This window comes from Cyprinodon tularosa, unplaced genomic scaffold (genome assembly GCF_016077235.1).
Source record: "Cyprinodon tularosa strain WSP-4 unplaced genomic scaffold, ASM1607723v1 ctg352, whole genome shotgun sequence".
NCBI classification, from domain to species: domain Eukaryota; kingdom Metazoa; phylum Chordata; class Actinopteri; order Cyprinodontiformes; family Cyprinodontidae; genus Cyprinodon; species Cyprinodon tularosa.
The window spans coordinates 541518-562072 of record NW_024039066.1 but is presented as its reverse complement, the minus strand read 5'-3'; the positions used below and the strand labels follow the sequence as shown (position 1 = coordinate 562072).

The 20555-nt window shown below is 42.8% G+C and overlaps 1 protein-coding gene across 1 annotated transcript in view; it reads right to left on the bottom strand.

Moving 5' to 3' along the window:
* Window positions 1-20555, bottom strand: part of LOC119789989 — a 53181-nt gene that overhangs the window by 6669 nt on the left and 25957 nt on the right. Inside the window, exons 14-21 of the mRNA XM_038295270.1 lie at window positions 9233-9253; window positions 8938-9097; window positions 5800-6068; window positions 5187-5332; window positions 4642-5110; window positions 3714-3885; window positions 2451-2704; window positions 2256-2353 (exon numbers count right to left, since the gene is read on the bottom strand). Of these exons, the coding sequence (XP_038151198.1) occupies window positions 2256-2353; window positions 2451-2704; window positions 3714-3885; window positions 4642-5110; window positions 5187-5332; window positions 5800-6068; window positions 8938-9097; window positions 9233-9253 (1589 nt within the window). The remainder of the gene's footprint in view (window positions 1-2255; window positions 2354-2450; window positions 2705-3713; window positions 3886-4641; window positions 5111-5186; window positions 5333-5799; window positions 6069-8937; window positions 9098-9232; window positions 9254-20555) is intronic.

Here is a 20555-nt window from a genome sequence, read left to right as displayed (position 1 = left end):
CAATTGGACCTTGTGCCAGACTGCTGCACCTGCTGCACATCAACTTGACCTGATGCCAAAAAGATGGACCTGGTGCCAAACAACTGAACATGGTGCTGAACAACTGGACACGATGCCAAACAACTGGACATGATGCTGCACCACTGGACCTGATTTCATACAACTGGTCCTGGTGCTGAACAACTGGACCTGATGTCGTGCAACTGGACCTGGTGCCAAACAACTGGACCTGGTGCCAAACAACTGGACCTGGTGCCAAACAACTGGACCTGGTGCACATCAACTTGACCTGATGCCAAACAAAAAATGGACCTGGTGCCGAACAACTGAATATGGTTCCCGAACAACTGGACACGGTGCCCAACAACTGGACATGATGCCGAACCACTGGACATGATGCCGAACCACTGGACCTCGTGCCAAACAACCGGACCTGGTGCAAATAAACTGGACATGATGCTGAAAAAAATGACCTGGTGCTGAACAACTGGACCTGGTGTCAAACAACTGCACCTGAACAACTGGACCTGGTGCCAAACAACTGGACCAGATGCTGAATAACTGGACATGATGCGGAACAACTAGATCTGATGCCAAACAATTGGACCTGGTGTCAAACAACCTGGTCCTGAACAATTGGACCTTGTGCCAGACTGCTGCACCTGCTGCAAATCAACTGGACCTGGGGACTAAATAGCTGGACCTGATGTAAATCAACTGGACTTGGTGCAAAACAATTGGACCTGATGCCAAACAACTGAACCTGCTGCCAAACAACTAGAGCTGGTGCAAATCAACTGGACTTGATGCCAAACAACTGGACTTGATGTTGAACAATTGGACCTAGTGCCGAACAACTTGACCTGGTGCAGATCATCTGAATTTGATGTTGAACAACTGGACCTGGTGCCGAACAACTTGACTTGGTGCAAATCAACTGAACATGATGCCAGAAAAACTGGACCTGATGCAAATCAACTGGACTTGGTGTAAATCTACTGGACTTGATGCCAAACAACTGGACCTGATATTGAACAACCGGACCTTGGCCGAACAACTGCACCTGCAGCAAACCAACTGGATCTGATATAAATCAACTGGACCTGATGCCAATCAACTGGACCTGATGCTTTAGAACTGGACCTGATTCCGAACAACTGGAACTTGTGCCAAACAACTGGACCTGATGCAGAACAACTGGACCTGGTACCAAAAACTGGACCTGTGCAAATCAACTGACCTGGTGCCGAAAAATTGGGCATGGTGCCTAACAACTGGACGTTGGGCAAAACAACTGGATCTGGTGCTGAACAACTGGACCTGATGCCCATCTACTGGACTTTGTGCTAAACAACTCGACTTGATCCTGAACAATTGCACCTGGTACCAGACAGCTGCATCTGCTGCAAATCAACTGGACCTGGCACCAAAAATAGCTTGACCTGATGCAAATCAACTGGACCTGGTTTAAAACAACTGGACCTGGCGGTGAACAACTTGACCTAGTGCCGAACAACTTGACCTAGTGCCGATCAACTAGACCTGATTCAAAACAACTGGTATTTTATTCTCCTGATGAAATGTTCATTTGACTGAGACTGTGGTGGGTTTGGTTGGTTGGTTTCCCTCTTAGACTTCCACACACTGTTCCTCAACCCATCTCACTGGCTCTGTTACAAAACAAGCTTTCTTTAAGATGAACTTGTCGGTTTTGTTATATGGGTTTCCACAACAGCAAACACTTTCTGGCCTTCCTTGGTATCAGGTAGTGCTGATCTATTCTAAAATCTGTCTCTGGTTTTCCTCTAAGATCATCCACCCATCCATCCATTTTCTGTCATGCTTATCCCAGCAGGGGTGGTGAGGGGTGCTGGTGCCTATCTCCCGCGGTCCACGGGCCAGAGTCGGGGTCCACCCTGGACAGGTCTCCAGTCCATCGCAGGGCAACACAGAGACAAACAGGACAAACAACCATTCTCGCACACACTCACACTTAAGGAGAATTTAGAGAAGCCAATTAACCCGACAGTCATGTTAATGGACTGTGGGAGGGAGCTGGAGTACCCGGAGAGAACCCACGCATGCTCAGGGAGAACATGCAAACTCCATGCAGAAAGATCCTGGGCTGGGAATCGAACCCAGAACCTTCTAAGATCAAAGGACCTGAAATATTTTGGCCTTTCCAGCCATTTTTGTAGAATTAGTGAAATGTATATCAATATATAACATAATAACAATAATGTTGAAATATTCACCTGTTCCAATGTAAACACCTGGGTACATATGCTGTCAGCAGATGATATATTCTCACATTCAACAACAGTGGTCTTGAACTCCAGAAGAACTTGCTCTTCTAAAATATGGAAAAGAAATGTGTTTGATAATATCCAGAATTTGATGGTAGTGATCAGTCATGTAGATTTGATAATGCAGTCACTCTGTGATTTTACCTCCTCCATTCCCAGAACTCCAGCCTGTGGCCCAGCATGTAGATCCAGCTGAGAAGCTTCTGCCATTTTCCAGGCAGATGGGCTGAACATAATTGTTTAGGATGGGTTTGGTGGACAGCTGAAGCAATGCAATGTTGGAACCTGTTAGATTGCTCAAAGTGATGTTGGCCACATTGAAAGTCTGCTCATTAGGGTTTGATCCGTTCTGCTTCAGACGACCCAACACAACGGTATACTCAGACCCATTGAGGGAGCTGAGGGACAAAGAAATGGTTGATTAGGACCAAACAACTGCAGAAATAGTATTGGTGGAAACATTTCTCCATTAACGATAGAAAACCTTGTCTAGTCTGATGAACCTTGATTTCTGCTGTGACATTTGAACATTAGTGGTCAGAATTAGCTTCAACAACAGGAAAGCATGGATCTATCATTGCTTGTACCAGTGGTTCAAGCTGGTGGTAATGGTGTACCCGTTTGGGGGATATTTTCCGGGCACACTTTGGACCCTCTAGTATCATGTGAATGCCACAAAATACCTGAGTATTGTTGCTGACCATGTGCATCCCATTATGACCAGTGTATCCACTTCTGATGGCTACTTCCTGCAGAGTAATGCGCCAAGTCATAAAGCGAAAATCATCGCAAACTCTTTTCTAACAAATGAAAATTAGTTCACTGTACTTTCATGGCCTCCACAGCAGACATGGGCAATGTGGAGTCAACAAGTCATCTCCATGTCATGTATTGCTTCTACCCAGCCACTGAAGCAGGTGAGTCCAATCTTCACCGTGAATTAACCTGTGCAGATTGGACTCACCTGGTTAATTGGCTGGGTAGAACCAATACATGACATGGAGATGACTTGTTGACTCCACATTGCCCATGTCTGCTCCACAGTCACCACATCTCAATCCACCTTTAAGATTTGTGGAACGGGAGATTCTCGTCATGGATGAGCAGCTGATGAATCTGCAGCACCTGTGTGATGCTAGTATGTCAAAATGGACCAAACTCTTAGAGGAATGTTTACAGCACCTTGTTGAATTTGAAGCCATAAGGATTAAGGCAGTTCTGAAGACAAAAGGGAGTCCAGCTTGGTACTAGCAAGCCGTATGTAATAAAGTGGCTGGTAAGAGTATTCTTTTCTAATTTGAATTTCATTCAATTAAAAAAGAATAATTCAGACAGGAAATGAAACAAATCAGCAAATTTTAATCAAATCAAGTCACACAAATGGCCACCATTCTCAGCTGAGCTCACCTTGAAACGCATTTGGCGTTGGTCAGAACGGCGTCCTCTGACACCAGCGTCCCTCCACACACATGCTTCCCTAAATGCTGCAAGCTCGCCATCCACGGCCACTTACCCTCAGTCACCAGCGGGCTTCCATCTACAATACGGGTGTTTAGTGGAGCTCGCCCACAAACTAGAGCTGGAGAGAAAAGGGTAAAACAACAGTCAATTAAAATGCTAAAACACTAAGATATCAGCACTCAGTTTTTATTCTACATATTCCACAAGAACAGATGCAATTATTATTGTTCTCAAGGTGGCAAGAGCAAGAAAAAAGATGTCACTTCTTTCAAGAATTCACAGTCCATGAGAAGCTCAGCTGCCGAAGATCGCCCTGTTTTAACACACATCACTGAAGATCGATGCAGCGTGGGTGGGAGAGGGGGCACAAAGAGGGAGCTAAGCACAGGGCAGGTGGAGAACTGAAAGTAGAGGCGCAGACCAGAAAAGAGTTCATAGTCGCTCAGGCAATATTTAGAAAGACTGCAACACAGCAGGGGGGCAGGGCCACAGAGGTGGGAATGCCCCACTAGGGTCATTTATTGGGGAAACAGGTGAGCAGATGTTGTCTTGTGCTGAGATTTGTTACTACTGAGCCAGTTATAGTCATTGGTTTGGTTATGAGTTTCATAAAGAAGTGAGCGCCTAAATCACTAGTGAACTGCACAACTAAAGTTTTAAGTTGGAAAGATAAGTGAGGTATCTCTGCTTTTCCAAACTAAACATGCCTATCTAAATCCTGTCCAATCACGGTACAGTAGTCAGACACCATTCCCGAGAAAATCCTGCCCAGGCGTTGGTTTAAGACCAAGCAGCTGAACCCCAAAATCAGCACAGAGAGAAAAAAATGACACCAAATGTCTCAGTGTGTATCCTGAAAATGATAAGTACTCACGCCTGGGGATGGTGGGCTGTGGAGAGGTGGTGGTGGTCTTTGTACTGGATGTTGCTGTGGTGGTTATAGGTTTGGTTGTTGGCTTGGTCACATTGGTTGTGTTTAGATTTGTTGCTACTGAGCCAGTTGTAGGTTTTGGTTTCATAATGCTTGTAGTAGTAGTTGTGGTAGCAGTAGTAGTAGTGGTAGTAGTGGTGGTAGTTGTGGTGGTAGTGGTTGGTAATATAATTGGGGGTACATCTGCACAGGAGACGCTGAGGTCAGGGTCAGTTGTAGTTTCATCGGGTGTGTAGGTAATAAAGCCTGGACGGTTGGTAGTTATATGATCGTTGATCCAGGTCTGATACTGGGAAACTCTAGAATAGACTCCAGGGAAATCTGGCAATGCACAACCTTGTCCAAAACTAACAATTCCTGCTTGAATCCAGCGGTCTCTCTGCTTGCTCACCATTGGACCTCCAGAGTCTCCCTTTAAAATGAGAAACATGTTGTGGTGAGATGCAATGATCTGCTTGAACCCAGCAGCTAGCAGCAAAGATGTTTACCTGGCAGGCATCCTTTCCTCCCACAGTTAAGCCAGCACATATCATATTGCTGGTGATGGTGCTAGCTCCATAGCTACATTTACATCCCCTGTTTCCCACAACTGGTACCTCCACCTCCATCAGGTTTTGTGGAAAAGGCAGAGGTGCTGAGGAGACATAAATTCACACTATTTATATTGAAGGTAAAGCATACAGAAGTTGATCTAAACAGTGAGAAAATGATGCACTTAAAGTCCAAATCAAACATTTACACCCACTGTTTAAAAACAACATACACCTTAAGTCCAACATCTGAAAAGAAATCAGACTGTTTTCTGCTTGAATTAGTGTTATTAAAATGATTCAGTTTAAAATGATAAAATCATCATGAACTGGGTGAGAAAGAGTTTGAAATTCTCTATAAATCTTCCATCCGTGTCCTGATTATTCAGTGCAACCAGGGGCAAGTGTTCTGGGTTCCCTTCAAGAAGCTTCTTACAGTAGTTTACTGGAATTTAGTCCCATTCCTCCCGAAGGGAAAACTGTGGCTGTCAGACATTCCTGGGCTATCACAGAATATTTCAGCTCTAACAAAGGTTCTCCTGGACTGACATCAGGACTTTTCGTGACCTACCACTGGACCCGATGTTGCCCCAGCCGGTGACCCATGAGTTGACTCCACTGTAGAAGCTGCTGTCGGAAGCAGCCAGGCAGACAGGTGAGATGTAGGAGTTAAAGGTTACAGATGAGGAGAGCTTCATTAGGGCAATGTCGTTGTCAAGTGTGGAAAAGCTGAAGCCTGGATGAACAATGATCTGCGTTACTGTCCGTCTCTCTTCATTGGGATTGGACCCCTGCTGACTCTGACGGCCCAGATAGACCGTGATCCCGGATGGATTTCCACTGAGGTCATCATGTAACGAGACAAAAAGGCATGAATTTTAGTTTGCAGAGAAAATCACTATTCTCCAAACCAAAGTAGTGATTAGCTAAAAACTCTATAAAAACTGGGCGAGTGGACCAAATCCAATGATTAAACAAACAATGAGCTTTAATATGATAAACTTTATATATGATCTAATTCTATATATAAAGAGTGCTGTGTGTTACTTTGACGAGGCTGGAGCCATTGAAGTCTCATTATTTTCAAAGAACATGTATGTGATGAATGAAGTGTGATGATGAGGCAGGATGCGACTGCAGATCTATAAAAACGATCAGATCTATAAAAACGATCAGATCTACAAAAACCATCAGATCTATAAAAATCTTCTTTTAAATGTAATCCTGTTTCCTTCCTGATGAAGCAAACCCAGTAATCCTTCAATAAGACTAAAATCTGCTCAATCTGCCGTCATCATTTATAGTCGTTTCACCTTTATAAGTTGTAAAGTCTTATTTAAAATGTTTTTCTTGCAATAATCTCTTATCATTAAATAATCAGGGAGAGAAAGCTTATTTGTAAATGTAAGTCAATAAACATGAATACATTTATGATTTCTATCGTCATACATGTGACATCAGATGTTTAATCTGTGAGTGTGAAATAAAAAAGTATAACCAAACATCTCAGGAAAATAACAGAAAGAGGCTGAATACTTAGACTGAATGACAAATGTTAAAAGAAAAGTTCTTTAAATCTGAAATTATTCCATCCTGTTCAATAAATGATGAGTGTTTTTAATTCAGAGTAATTTTCATGTGAAAATTCCTTAACTCCCTGCCAACGTATTAGTTTTAGGTATAAATAAAGATCCATTGATTAATTCTCACTGACCGAACATTTAAACTAAAAACCAGAAAGAAGCAGCCAGTTAGAAAAAATATTCAGGTAGTTAGAATTTTGCAGATAAAGAAATTTATATTTCCAAGTACAATAAAACATTTTATAAAAAAAAACTATAATTCAGATAATAAAGTAAAAAATCTTGGTGTTATTTTTGATCAGGACCTGTCATTTAAATCCCAGATCAAAAAAGTTTCTAGAATTTCCTTCTTTCATCTGAGGAATATTGCAAAAATGAGCAATATCCTGTCCAGGGGTGATGCTGAGAAACTAGTCCATGCATTTGTTACTTCAAGGCTGGACTATTGTAATTCTTTACTATCAGGAAGTCCACAAACTGTAGTTAAAAGCCTTCAGCTGATCCAAAATGCTGCAGCCAGAGTTCTGATGAAAATGAAAAAGAGAGATCATATCTCGCCTATCCTGGCTTCTCTTCATTGGCTTCCTGTTAAATCCAGAATAGAATTTAAAATCCTCCTTCTCACATATAAAGCCTTAAATGGCCAAGCTCCGTCTTATATCAGAGATCTGATTGTTCCTTATGTTCCTAACAGAGCACTTCGCTCTCAATCTGCAGGTTTACTAGTGGTTCCTAGAATTTCTAAAAGTAGAATGGGAGGCAGATCTTTTAGTTATCAGGCTCCTCTCCTGTGGAACCAACTACCAGTTTTAGTCCGTGAGGCAGACACCCTGTCTACTTTTAAGGCTAGGCTTAAAACTTTCCTTTTTGATAAAGCTTCTAGTTAGAGTGGCTCAGGTTATCCTGAGCTATCTATATAGTTCTGCTGCTATAGGCTTAGACTGCTGGAGGACATAGGGACCCCTTTTTCATCATTCTGCTTCATTCTATCTCTATTCTCCCACTCTGCAGAATCTGTTTGTTCAATCTCTAACGTTCTGCTCTCTCTGCTTTTTCTCATAGTAGCTTCATCTGGTCTGTTCCTGTTTGGCTGTGACTCCATCCTGGAGAGAAATATCAGCTGTGCTGCTGCCATCAACACCTTTGTTTCTAGATGTTGGAGCTTGGCCTGTTTTCCAGTGTAGTCCTGTTTCTCTGACTGTGACTAACTGGATGTGCTCTCTTCATCCTCTGTCATGGGAGCTGGCTCTGAGCTCGTCTGCCTGGCTGTGTGTTTCCTGGACGGGGCCGCCTGTGGAGCTGGTTGACAGTTGCTTTTTGGATCTATGCTTCTTTTTCTATGTCTGCTTCTGTCTCCTTGAACCCCAGTGGGCCTCAGCAGATGGGCGCTCACACTGAGCCTGGTTCTGCTGGAGGTTTCTTCCTGTTTAAAGGGAGTTTTTCCTCTCCACTGTCGCCACAAGCATGATTAGTGTGAGGGATTGCTGAAGAGTCAATGAGTCGATGCAAATTAACTGGTTTTCCTTAGATAGAAAACTTTGAATCAATCTGACTGGATGATCTGGTTGATCTGGATCTATAAAGTGCCTTGAGATGAGATGCGTTATGAATTGGTGCTAAAGAAATAAACTGAATAGAATAAATTGATCCCAATACAAACTGTGCAAATAATGTATGCATTAGAAGAAATACATTTTTGATCAGATAAAGGAACCATGTCCCTAAAACATAAATTAGGTCTGTTTGGAGAAATGAGGGTTATAAAGTCAAGCAACAGCCAGGAGAAGGATCTGTGATAACCACCCTGTGTGCTCCTAGGGTGCACTCAGATATTTTATTAGTTTGTCTTTTTCTTTCTAGGAAATGATCTACTGTAGCTCACTGAATAACCAGAAGTTCTATGAATTCATTGAATTCCTCCAGATTGTGATCAGTTCCAATATCTACTCCTTCAGAAAGCCAGGAGAAATTCGGAATCTTAATGTAAGTTTTTTCTTTTAGGTCTCTAAAATCAACGGTCTGTGTGGAACCAGAACTTTCCATCATCAAGGCCTCAGATCGGATCCTGCTGTGGAACCAGAACTTTCCATCATCAAGGCGTCAGACTGGATCCTGCTGGGACTTACTTTGAGACGCAGTGAGCCGCAGTCAGAACCCATTCGTTGTTAATCAGGGATCCTCCACAGAAGTGAGATGATTTGTGCAGACTGACCTGCCAGGGCCAGCTGCCAGCAGGAGCTGCCTGTCCTCCAACGATCCTGGTGTTCAGCTGTGGCCGACCACAGTCTGCAGGGAAATGGACATGAATTCACTTCTTCAGTAAAATCTGCTAAATGATGCTGACTTCCTGTTCATCTGCCAGTGATGCAGAAGAGGGAAGTATTGAATGGTTGTAGGCAATGTGGACAGAAACAGACTCACCAGAGAGCTGAGATTTAGACTCTGAAAAACAGAAAGAATAGAGATAGTATTGGACATGTTTCTTCATGCTAGTTTAGGCACAATCCACCATCATTTATTTAAAAGCATAAATAATTGAAAATGTATGTTCATAGCATGCATGGTCAGGTCTGCTCTGGGGTTCCTGATCAGGCGGCCCAATGACTCCGTTCAACTTCCTCTTGATTAAAAATAAACACAATAAATGTTGATTGTGCTTCTCACCTTGATATCTACTTTGTCAAAGTTCTCACAAACACAAGCAATAGATCATTAAAAACAGACACAGCCACTCGCTTTCTAAAGCCGCTTTCTCTCTGAAATTAGCCGATCAACCTAGGTTTAACACAAGTTGACCTGCCATCACGCTGGATTAGTGTTGATGATGTCACCACTGCCACAGAAATCAGTAAACAATGGAGTGCAACATGGAGGAGAGCCAGGGGTGTCATTTATTAATTCCCTCTCCATGTTATTCAACTGTAAGCATAGTTATTTTGACTTGTTAGATCAAAAGCGACTGGCGTGATGATGTCACTATGTTGTGCTCGACGATACCAGGTATATTAGCGGGTTGACCCGGGTCCTATGTTCTCTCTGTATGCCGATCAAAGCCGAGCTGCTTGAAAGCAATTTTAAACCGGGTCACTTGACAAGTTGTTAGACTCAGGTTAACATGGGTAAGTCAGCTGTTCCCACTGCCACTAAAAGGCGATTGTTTGCCTTAAACTGTTTTTTCAGCCAGTGGGAAAAACGTTTTAGAAGTTTTCAGGTTGAGTGGCTACGCTGTGTAGCCTGGATTATTAGTAGGAATTAAAGGAACAGCTCTAGACTGGTTTAAATCTGATCTTTCCGATCGATTTCAGTTTGTTCATGTTAATGATAGATCTTCAACACACTCAAAGGTTACCTGTGGAGTACCACAGGGATCAGTGCTAGGACCAATTCTCTTTACTTTATACATGCTCCCAATCGGTAGAGTTATTAGACAGCATGGGATTAATTTTCACTGTTATACTGATGATACCCAGCTATATCTGTCTATAATCCAGATGAAGCTAACCCATTACATAGATTACAGGCATGTCTGAAGACATAGAAACCTGGATGACTCTTAACTTTCTCCTTCTGAAAGCAGACAAAACAGAAGTTATAGTCTTTGGACCAGAGTCTCTGAAAAAGAAGCTGATTAGTCAGTCACTTCATTTGGATGGGATTAAACTGAATTCAGATGATAAAGTAAAAAATCTTGGTGTTGTTTTTGATCAGGACCTGTCATTTAAATCCCAGCTCAAAGAGGTTCCTAGAATTTCCTTCTTTCATCTGAGGAATATTGCAGAAATGAGCAATCTCCTGTCCAGGGGTGATGCTGAGAAACTAGTCCATGCATTTGTTACTTCAAGGCTGGACTATTGTAATTCTTTACTATCAGGAAGTCCACAAACTGTAGTTAAAAGCCTTCAGCTGATCCAAAATGCTGCAGCTTCAACCCTTGCACACATAAAAAATGGTAAGCTGAGGTAAAAGAGCAGATCCAGGCACCAAGTAAAATTGGCAATAACATCTTTTTCCTATTTAGATAAATTAGCTCAGACCATGTAACACAGATTTCCACATAGATTCCTATGTGCGTATCAAGCTATCATGCGCATAAACACTCAGGAAAAGCCAAAACAGACACACAGATTCACACATCGACTCCACGGCTCAGGACGGAATAAATAAGGCTGAGATGAGGCAGCATATTCAGGGGTTAATGCTTTAAGGCCCCGTCCACACGAAGCCAAACCCTGGCCTAAACGCACACATTTTTCACCAAACCATCCTCTCATCCATACGAAGCCGGCGTTTCGGGGGTCTGTAAACAATCTTTTTTTTTTATTCAGCCTTCAGAGTGGGAAGATTTTGAAACGCCGTTTTCGCGTTTCCATCTTATGCTCTAACCGCATATTTTTTTTACACGCATGCGTCATAGCGTCGCCTCTAAACACGCATGCGCGACACAGTATCACAACAACAATGGCGCCGTACTGTGTTGAATGGTTGCTGCTAATGCTACTCACCCTGCTGTCGGGCTTACAACAGAATCTTCTTCTTCTGGAATATCTCCAGGAAGAACAGAGCAATATCGACGACATAGTTCAGCACCTGAATTTGACTAAACCACGAAAATGGACCCCCAGGGCAACCATGTATAAATATTAGTGCGCATGCCCAACATTTCGTCGCCTATTTTTGCTTTGGCACCACAGCGCCACTTACAGGCCTGGCATACATTTTGCAGCGTTTTCATGCATTCGTGTGGACGCTCACATTTATTTTACGTCTCCATCTTTACGAAAAACGTTCTGGAAAATATTAGCGTTTCGTGTTCGTTTTGACTTCGTGTGGACGGGGCCTCAGACGCTGTGATGATGATGATGATGATGATGATGATGATGATGATGATGATGATGATCTGCATGGTGTTATTGGACAGCATGTGAATTTGACCTTCCAATAAATGGTTCCAGTTTTTCTACCATTTTGAGTCCCAACAATCACTGCTGCACTTTATGGAATGTAGTAACCCCAGTGTCTCCTCTCAGGGACTAATTGTTGGACGATAGTTGCCTACACCCAGAGGTAAAGATGGATTTATTGATGAAGTGATAAACAGCTCTCAATTTACCGGTCGGTCTACGTTCTTACCCTCACCTATGGTCATGAAATCTGGATCATGACCGAAAGAACGAGATCCCGGATACAAGCGGCTGAAATGAGCTTTCTCCGCAGGGTGGCTGGGCTCTCCCTTAGAGATAGGGTGAGGAGCTCGGTCATTCGGGAGAGGCTCAGTGTAGAGCCGGTTCTCCTCCACATCGAGAGGAGTCCGTTGAGGTGGCTAGGACATCTTCTTCGGATGCACCCCTGGACGCCTCCCTCGGGAGGTGTTCCAGGCACGTCCCACCGGGAGGAGGCCCAGGGGACGACCCAGGACACGCTGGAGAGACTATGTCTCTCAACTGGCCTGGGAGCGCCTAGGGCTTCCCCCAACAGAGCTGGAGGAGGTGTCTGCGAAGAGGGAAGTCTGGGAGTCTCTGCTTAGTCTGCTGCCCCCGCGACCCGTTCCGGATAAAGCGGGAGACGACGACTACGAGTACGAGTACGAGTGATAAACAGGAGCGGAACTTCAACGCATTTCATGTTAGACCAGAGAACTGTTCAATGGAACAGATACAGATATTCTTAATAAGTCATCATGATCACCAGTGTTATGAGAGATTCTACATTACGGGCTCAAGTAAGCATCACCAAATATATAGATATGATCTCATAATTACTGTCAGATTTTTTTAATCTTTGGTGAATGTAATACGCTTCCGTACTTTTAAACATGTTGCAGTTTTTGATCATTGCTGTGAGGAAAGAGCGGCTGGAAATGTGGAGCTTCCTAAGTTCAGATGTTCAGAGGAAGCGGAGCTCCTGAGGTCCTGAGGCAGTCATCCCTCAGTCATCCCTCTGTTAGAAACCAAAAATATTTAAACTGAATAAACTCTATTAGAGCAGTTTTTCTTCTATTCCATGTTTGTCGTATTTCTGGTGATTTTCTTGGACATTACGTCCCAAAATAAGAGCAGGATGTTTGAGAGTCTAGACTCCTTAGACCAGTTTAACCAGTTTGTGTGAAAGAAATGTAAACACAGACCAGTTTCCTTTAAGCACAGAACATACTGTTCATATTTGAGGTTTTTCTGATAAGTGAGACGCTTTTAGGTGGAGAGGCATTTAACACCATCAGATCAGCTTCTTCCTCCATGATGATTCAATGATTTGAACTTTCAGTTCTGATTATAACACAAACTTTACAACATAATAGTGTCAGAAATACTAACAAAAGAATTAATGCATAAAATGAATAAAGTCAGACGTTGGTTTTCATCCAGAATGATTTAAAACATAAACAGGCCTGGAATGAAATGATGGTTCCTGGTGGCTTCAGTCTCGGCCATCATTGGTTCCTGCTCCTGTCAGTCAGACCGCTCCTCATCAGAAAGCAGGCATCTCAGCTGAGCCTCCTCCATGTTCCACAGCATGTCTCCATGTCTGTCTCCATGTCCAGAGGACATTCTCCCAGAAGACTTGTTTCTGGTCAACATGTAGTTTGGTGAACTCCAGTCTGGTTTTGATGGGTGCCTCCCTTCAATGGTTCCTCCTTGGTCGTCTCCCATTAAATCCACTTTGGATCAAACGATGGTGACGATGATGATGATGATTATGAAGTTCCCCTTTCCTATCACCCATCTCTGATTTATCATCAGTTTTCCACCTGCAGCCGCATCCAGGAGGTCGGCTTCAGTCCACGGATCCTAAATATCGGAATAATCTGTTCTCAGAGGAACATCAGCTGGTTGGAGATGATCTGATAGCCTAGTAATCCTAACCCTAACCCATTGAGGATGCGTAAGTTTATTGCACCTTAATATTAGCTGCCTGTTACGGGTCAGAAGTGATGTTTTCCACAATAGCTAATTTAATTAACACAGTTTCTCTGTCGGGATAAACAGTTATAATTTTCATTCTCTGCGTGACAAACGGAGTGAAAGCGGCGTCCTTCAGCTAAGCATGAAGCGGAATATTTTGATCAGGCTGGAGCCATGGACGCCTAATCATCTGCTAACATGTAGGATGTAACATCAAATGATGTGGCAGACTGGATAAAATGCTTCTTTAAATGTTAAAAGGAGTCGCTTCCTGAGAGGAAGCAGCTGCCTTCTGTGACTCTGAGCAACTTCTCTGATCTGAGAATCAGAATTAGAATCAGAATCAGAATTAGAATCAGAATCTGTTCTCTGGTCTCCTGGTTATTTAATACATATAAAGTGTTATTTAAAGAGTTTGTGTGATTTCTTTTCAGAAAAAGAGCTTCAAAGTGCACAGAGTCTATCATTAACAGCCTTTAGCTCTAACATGCTGCTCTATCATTTTCTGTCTTTTCCACTGGTCCATGTTGAGTGTGGTATACACCACCTCTCCCAAGCTGTAGCCCAATAGCCAAATTACTAGACTGTAGAGACCTGTGATGCTGATTGGTCGACACACTTTAACGTGTCCCTTTGTTTTTTAATTCTTTTGAAGCCTCGCTGTAGAGCAACTTTCAACTTTTATTTCTAAAATTCAATAAAACTTTTATTTATTATTAGTTTATGAGATTCTATTTATTAATTTGACCATTGTTTTTCTTTCATTAAATAAAAGGTAACAAACAATTCTGTCCAAGTTTGTAGTACAATAATTTACCTCTTTTTGTAGTTTTAAAACCGTCAGACTGGGTTTTAATCCCCCTTCATAAAAGAACCTGTTTAATCTTAGTCATTAAACCAGTCTTAACAGAATGCAGAATAAATCTAACCCGAATTATAGGAATTGATTCTTTGTCAAATAAAACCATGAATAGAATAAATTAAGTATGGTCTAATCGCTGTTTTTAATGTTTTTTGAAATGCTGCCTGGGATAAATTGGTAAAGAACAGTTTTAGATGAACTGTGATTTCATACCTGAATGGTTTTATTCTAGTGATAATTGACCTTACATTAACATTAAACATGATTAGAGCCTCAAATATTAACAACTAGCCTTATTCAATGCTGCTCTGAACCATAACATACCAGTTAAAAGGCAACCCAATGGCTGGTCTTAGTAAGTCTTTAGCACCATTGTTTCTGGACTTGAACCAGTGCAGTCCAGGTACTGGTTCAGTCCAGGTACTGGTGCAGTCCAGGTACTGGTGCAGTCCAGGTACTGGTTCCAGATCAACATGAATAACCTCATTTATGTTTCTCTGACTGTGACTAACTGGATGTGCTCTCTTCATCCTCTGACATGGGAGCTGGCTCGGAGCTCGTCTGCCTGGCTGTGTGTTTCCTGGACGGGGCCGCCTGTGGAGCTGGTTGACAGTTGCCTTTTGTATCTATGCTTCTTTTTCTATGTCTGCTTCTGTCTCCTTGAACCCCAGTGGGCCTCAGCAGATGGCCGCTCACACTGAGCCTGGTTCTGCTGGAGGTTTCTTCCTGTTCAAAGGGAGTTTTTCCTCTCCACTGTCGCTACAAGCATGCTTAGTGTGAGGGATTGCTGAGAGTCAATGAGTCCACCAATCTGACTGGATGATCTGGTTGATCTGGATCTATAAAGTGACCTGAGATGACAGGAGGTGAATTGCTGCTATAGAAATAAACTGAATAGAATTGAAATTCTGGGGTTAAATTTATTTAATCATGATCTCTAATACTCACTTGTAAAACCTGATTAAATGGTGTCAAAAACTATCATTCTGCTCTAATACCATATATCTATATTTTCTCTGTTCATCTGATCTGACGTCATCTCGGCTCCTGACTGTTCAAAGGTATCAGTTCTAATTTTGATGAACAGACTGAGGAGCAGATGAGGCTCTCTTGTCTTATTAATATAACTTTTCTCCTCATTCCCAAACACATCTATCAGAAATCCACTTTGTTTTGTTTCTTCCAGCTGCAGCAGGATTTTAAGTGAAGCAGCTCTGGTTCATCTAGTTCTGTACAAACCTAAATCTGCAGCTTTGCAGTAATTTATAATTTTCTAATAATAATAATAGTAATAATAATTGGCTTATTCCTATGAAATGCTGCTGCTTCATTGATCATAAGTCTGCAGTTCTGCCTCCATTTATAAGCATATTAATCATTTGCTGTTTCCTATTTCTCTCTAATAATGAGGTGCAGCTAACTTGACATGGTTTGCATATAACTTTAAAGGTTCGAGGTTTTCAGTTAGTATCAGTTGTCTGCAGCACCCCCTGCTGTTCATAGTAGATGCCACAGATTGTTTAACTCAGAAAAAAATGAGTGATGATAACCTAAGATAAATTAGAAATGATAGGGACAGCTTTGATTGAGTATTTATTTATTATGTTTGTTTAAATTAAATGGTTTGGAAAATTATTATTTATTATTATATCATTTTTTTTCTGGTGGTGAGTCTTGTTTCCTGTCATAAAACACTACAATAAGAAGAAGAATCTGAAAATGAACTATTTGAAAAAACAAAAGGTGGTGAGAACAAGCAGTTTTTTCTGTCCAGAAATTTTAATTCCTTACAAGCTTTTACAGCCTAAAACTGAACAATGTAAGAATCTGCCCAGAATGACTTAAACGAAGAGCAAAGATTAAATCCTATTAGAAGTGGGAGAGAAAAATGCATTTTCCAAGTTTAATAACATTTTGATGTCATGATGTCATTTTAATGTTGGGATGAATTTGTAAACATCCATCAGCATCTGAGAACCTGATTAACCAACAGCTTCAGCTCGTTTTGAACATTGTTTAGGAAGGAAAAGTATCCCATGGATAAGAAGAACGGTGGTTCTCATGGAGCAGATGAAGGTTCCTACCGTGTGTCAGCAGAATCAGCAGAGCCATCACACAGATCTTCTTAAGGAGCAGCATAACTGCAGGGTAGCATCAGCCGCGGTGCAAGAAATGATCTTCATTCCTTCCTCTGCTGCTCTAAAAGTTACCTGTCTAAGGACACGCCCACTGCTCACCTTATCTTTACCTCAGCTCACACACCCGCCTTCTTCTACCTGTTTGACGTCTCACAGATATGAATAGATTTTACTGAAGGAAGTACATTCCCTCATTTACTGCGATAATTTGAACTGATTTGATCTGAAACATCCAGTGGAGCTGTCCATCCGAGTCCCTCAGAGTCCCTCAGAGTCCATCTGAGTCCCTCAGAGTCCATCGGAGTCCCTCAGTGTCCATCAAAGTCCATCAGAGTCCATCCGAGTCCCTCCGAGTCAATCAGAGTCCCTCAGAGTCCATCGGAGTCCCTCAGAGTCCATCGGAGTCCCTCAGAGTCCATCCGAGTCCCTCAGAGTCCCTCAGAGTCCATCGGAGTCCCTCAGAGTCCATCGGAGTCCCTCAGTGTCCATCAAAGTCCACCAGAGTCCATCCGAGTCCCTCCGAGTCAATCAGAGTCCCTCAGAGTCCATCGGAGTCCCTCAGAGTCCATCGGAGTCCCTCAGTGTCCATCAAAGTCCATCAGAGTCCATCCGAGTCCCTCAGAGTCCATCAGAGTCCCTCAGAGTCCATCGGAGTCCCTCAGTGTCCATCAAAGTCCATCAGAGTCCATCAGAGTCCATCAGAGTCCATCCGAGTCCCTCAGAGTCCATCAGAGTCCCTCAGTGTCCATCAAAGTCCATCAGAGTCCATGCGAGTCCATTAATGTCCATCAGAGTCCATCATTGTCCATCAGTGTCCATCATTGTGCATCAGAGTCCATCATTGTCCATCAGAGTCCATCATTGTGCATCAGAGTCCATCATTGTCCATCAGAGTCCATCATTGTGCATCAGTCTATCACAGTCCATCAAAGTCCATCAGAGTCCCTCAGAGTCCATTATTGTGCATCAGAGTCCATCATTGTCCATCAGAGTCCATCATTGTGCATCAGACTCCATCATTGTCCATCAGTGTCCCTCGGAGTCCATCAGAGTCCATTATTGTGCATCAGAGTCCATCATTGTCCATCAGAGTCCATCATTGTGCATCAGAGTCCATCATTGTCCATCAGTGTCCCTCGGAGTCCATCAGAGTCCATCATTGTGCATCAGAGTCCATCATTGTCCATCAGTGTCCCTCGGAGTCCATCAGAGTCCATCATTGTCCATCAGAGTCCATCATTGTGCATCAGAGTCCATCATTGTCCATCAGTGTCCATCATTGTGCATCAGAGTCCATCATTGTCCATCAGAGTCCATCATTGTCCATCAGAGTCCATCATTGTCCATCAGAGTCCATCATTGTCCATCAGTGTCCATCATTGTCCATCAGAGTCCATCATTGTCCATCAGAGTCCATCATTGTCCATCAGTGTCCCTCGGAGTCCATCAGTGTCCATCATTGTCCATCAGAGTCCATCATTGTCCATCAGAGTCCATCATTGTGCATCAGAGTCCATCATTGTCCATCAGTGTCCATCATTGTCCATCAGAGTCCATCATTGTCCATCAGAGTCCATCATTGTCCATCAGTGTCCCTCGGAGTCCATCAGAGTCCATCATTGTCCATCAGAGTCCATCATTGTGCATCAGAGTCCATCATTGTCCATCAGTGTCCATCATTGTCCATCAGAGTCCATCATTGTGCATCAGAGTCCATCATTGTCCATCAGTGTCCATCATTGTCCATCAGAGTCCATCATTGTCCATCAGAGTCCATCATTGTCCATCAGTGTCCCTCGGAGTCCATCAGAGTCCATCATTGTGCATCAGAGTCCATCATTGTCCATCAGTGTCCATCATTGTCCATCAGTGTCCATCATTGTCCATCAGTGTCCCTCGGAGTCCATCAGTGTCCATCATTGTCCATCAGAGTCCATCATTGTCCATCAGAGTCCATCATTGTCCATCAGTGTCCCTCGGAGTCCATCAGTGTCCATCATTGTCCATCAGAGTCCATCATTGTCCATCAGAGTCCATCATTGTCCATCAGTGTCCATCAGTGTCCATCAGAGTCCATCATTGTCCATCAGAGTCCATTGTTGTCCATCAGTGTCCCTCGGAGTCCATCAGAGTATCTGATCAAATTCTTTCAGTAACAGACTGCTGATGATAACCGTCTCATGTCCCACATAGAATCTTTATTCTAGTTTCCAATTTGTCTTGATTTGCTCGTGTTTTGAAAGGTGCCAACTACCCACGTAGATATATAGTTCTTAGATAATACTTCTCTGTAATGCTCATGAATTACTCTTCTCTTTTATTTGGGTTTTTTCTGACCAAACCTCTTTATGACTTGTGATATAATGTTTTATCTGAAGGAATCTATACCAATAATTTGATGGGAGGTTAATAAATTAATAAGATTAATAAAATTTGCACAGGCTTTATTGACAAACCAAATGTTCTATTTCTACGACAGCCGCTCTGAGAGATGAGCTTTTCTGAGGTTCTGACAGAGGAAAGGTGGTGGTTGCTCTGACTGTTCCTGCTGTGTTGAAAATGTTGATAAAAGAGGAGAAAAAGAATAAATAATATAATGATTCTGTATTCTGCTCTGAGATGAGGCGCATCTCCCTGCTCTTTACCTGCTTTGCTGTGTTTCTGGATCTGGTCAGCTGCTCTCTCAATGCATTTGATCAAAGACAGGCTAAAGTTTTACGATGTTGTCACTCAAGGATGTGGAAAACGTTTACATGTTTGGATTTATGACACTTAGATTTCTTCTGCTTGGATGTGGAGCATGCCTGATGTTTCTACAACTACAGAGGATGTCAGCGGCAATCGGAGCATTGATCGGGAACAGTGGACGCCACGTTCAATAAGGCTGTGAGCGAGCAGCTGAGCCGTATGCTGGGTGTGATGAACGCAGGCTGGCTGCGGTCGCTGAACTCAAAGGTGAGATGGGATAATATCTAGGATGTTCACATTCGCTTCAAGGAGGAAAAGCCCAACAGATTCAGAGTATTGGATTCGCCACGAGGAGCCCAGCAACAAACGACCACAAGGCTGATGGAAAATTCTGTGCAGCCTGCTCTATTTTGGATTTCAATCTCCCCCTTAATAAAACTCCCCTGGATGTATTGGAGGAAGGGCCCAGAACTACCAGCCCCTCCCCTACCTGCCGCCACCTGTGGATGCGTTCAGAACTGTAGCACCAGTTGATAAACTTATCGAGGAAAATGGCCTCTGGACAGCGTTCATGGCTCCTATCTTCCACAGGGATAAAAGCAGCGCCTTAAGGGGTCTGACTCATGGCCCCTTAAGGCGCAGGGGCCCCTGGCACACAGAGCCGCAGTCAATTGCTCCCCTGTCCCTGTTAAATTGGTTAAACGTTAAAGCACAGCTGTTTAAATTAGGATGAAAGGTGATTGCTATGAGGTTCTTACATCACAACAAACTAGCAAACGTGCTTTGATGGTGCAGTGGTTGTTGCACACGTCCCATAAATGGAGGCCTTACACCTCGAAGCGGGGGACCTGAGTTCCAATCCAGCTTTGGTCTTTTCCCGCATGTCTCTCCCCTCTCATCCCCCCTTTGCTGTCAGCCTACTCTCCATAAAAAAAAATAAAAAAAAGAGCCACTAGTCCTCTAAAACAAAAGACTTTGACAAACTTTATTGTCATTTTGTTAGGGGTTCGAGTCAATGAGTTTATACATATATACACTACTGTTCAAAAGTTTGGGCTCACATTGAAATGTCATTATTTTTGAAGGGAAAGCTCTGTACTTTTCAATGAAGATAACTTTAAACTAGTTTTAACTTTAAAGAAATACACTCTATAGAT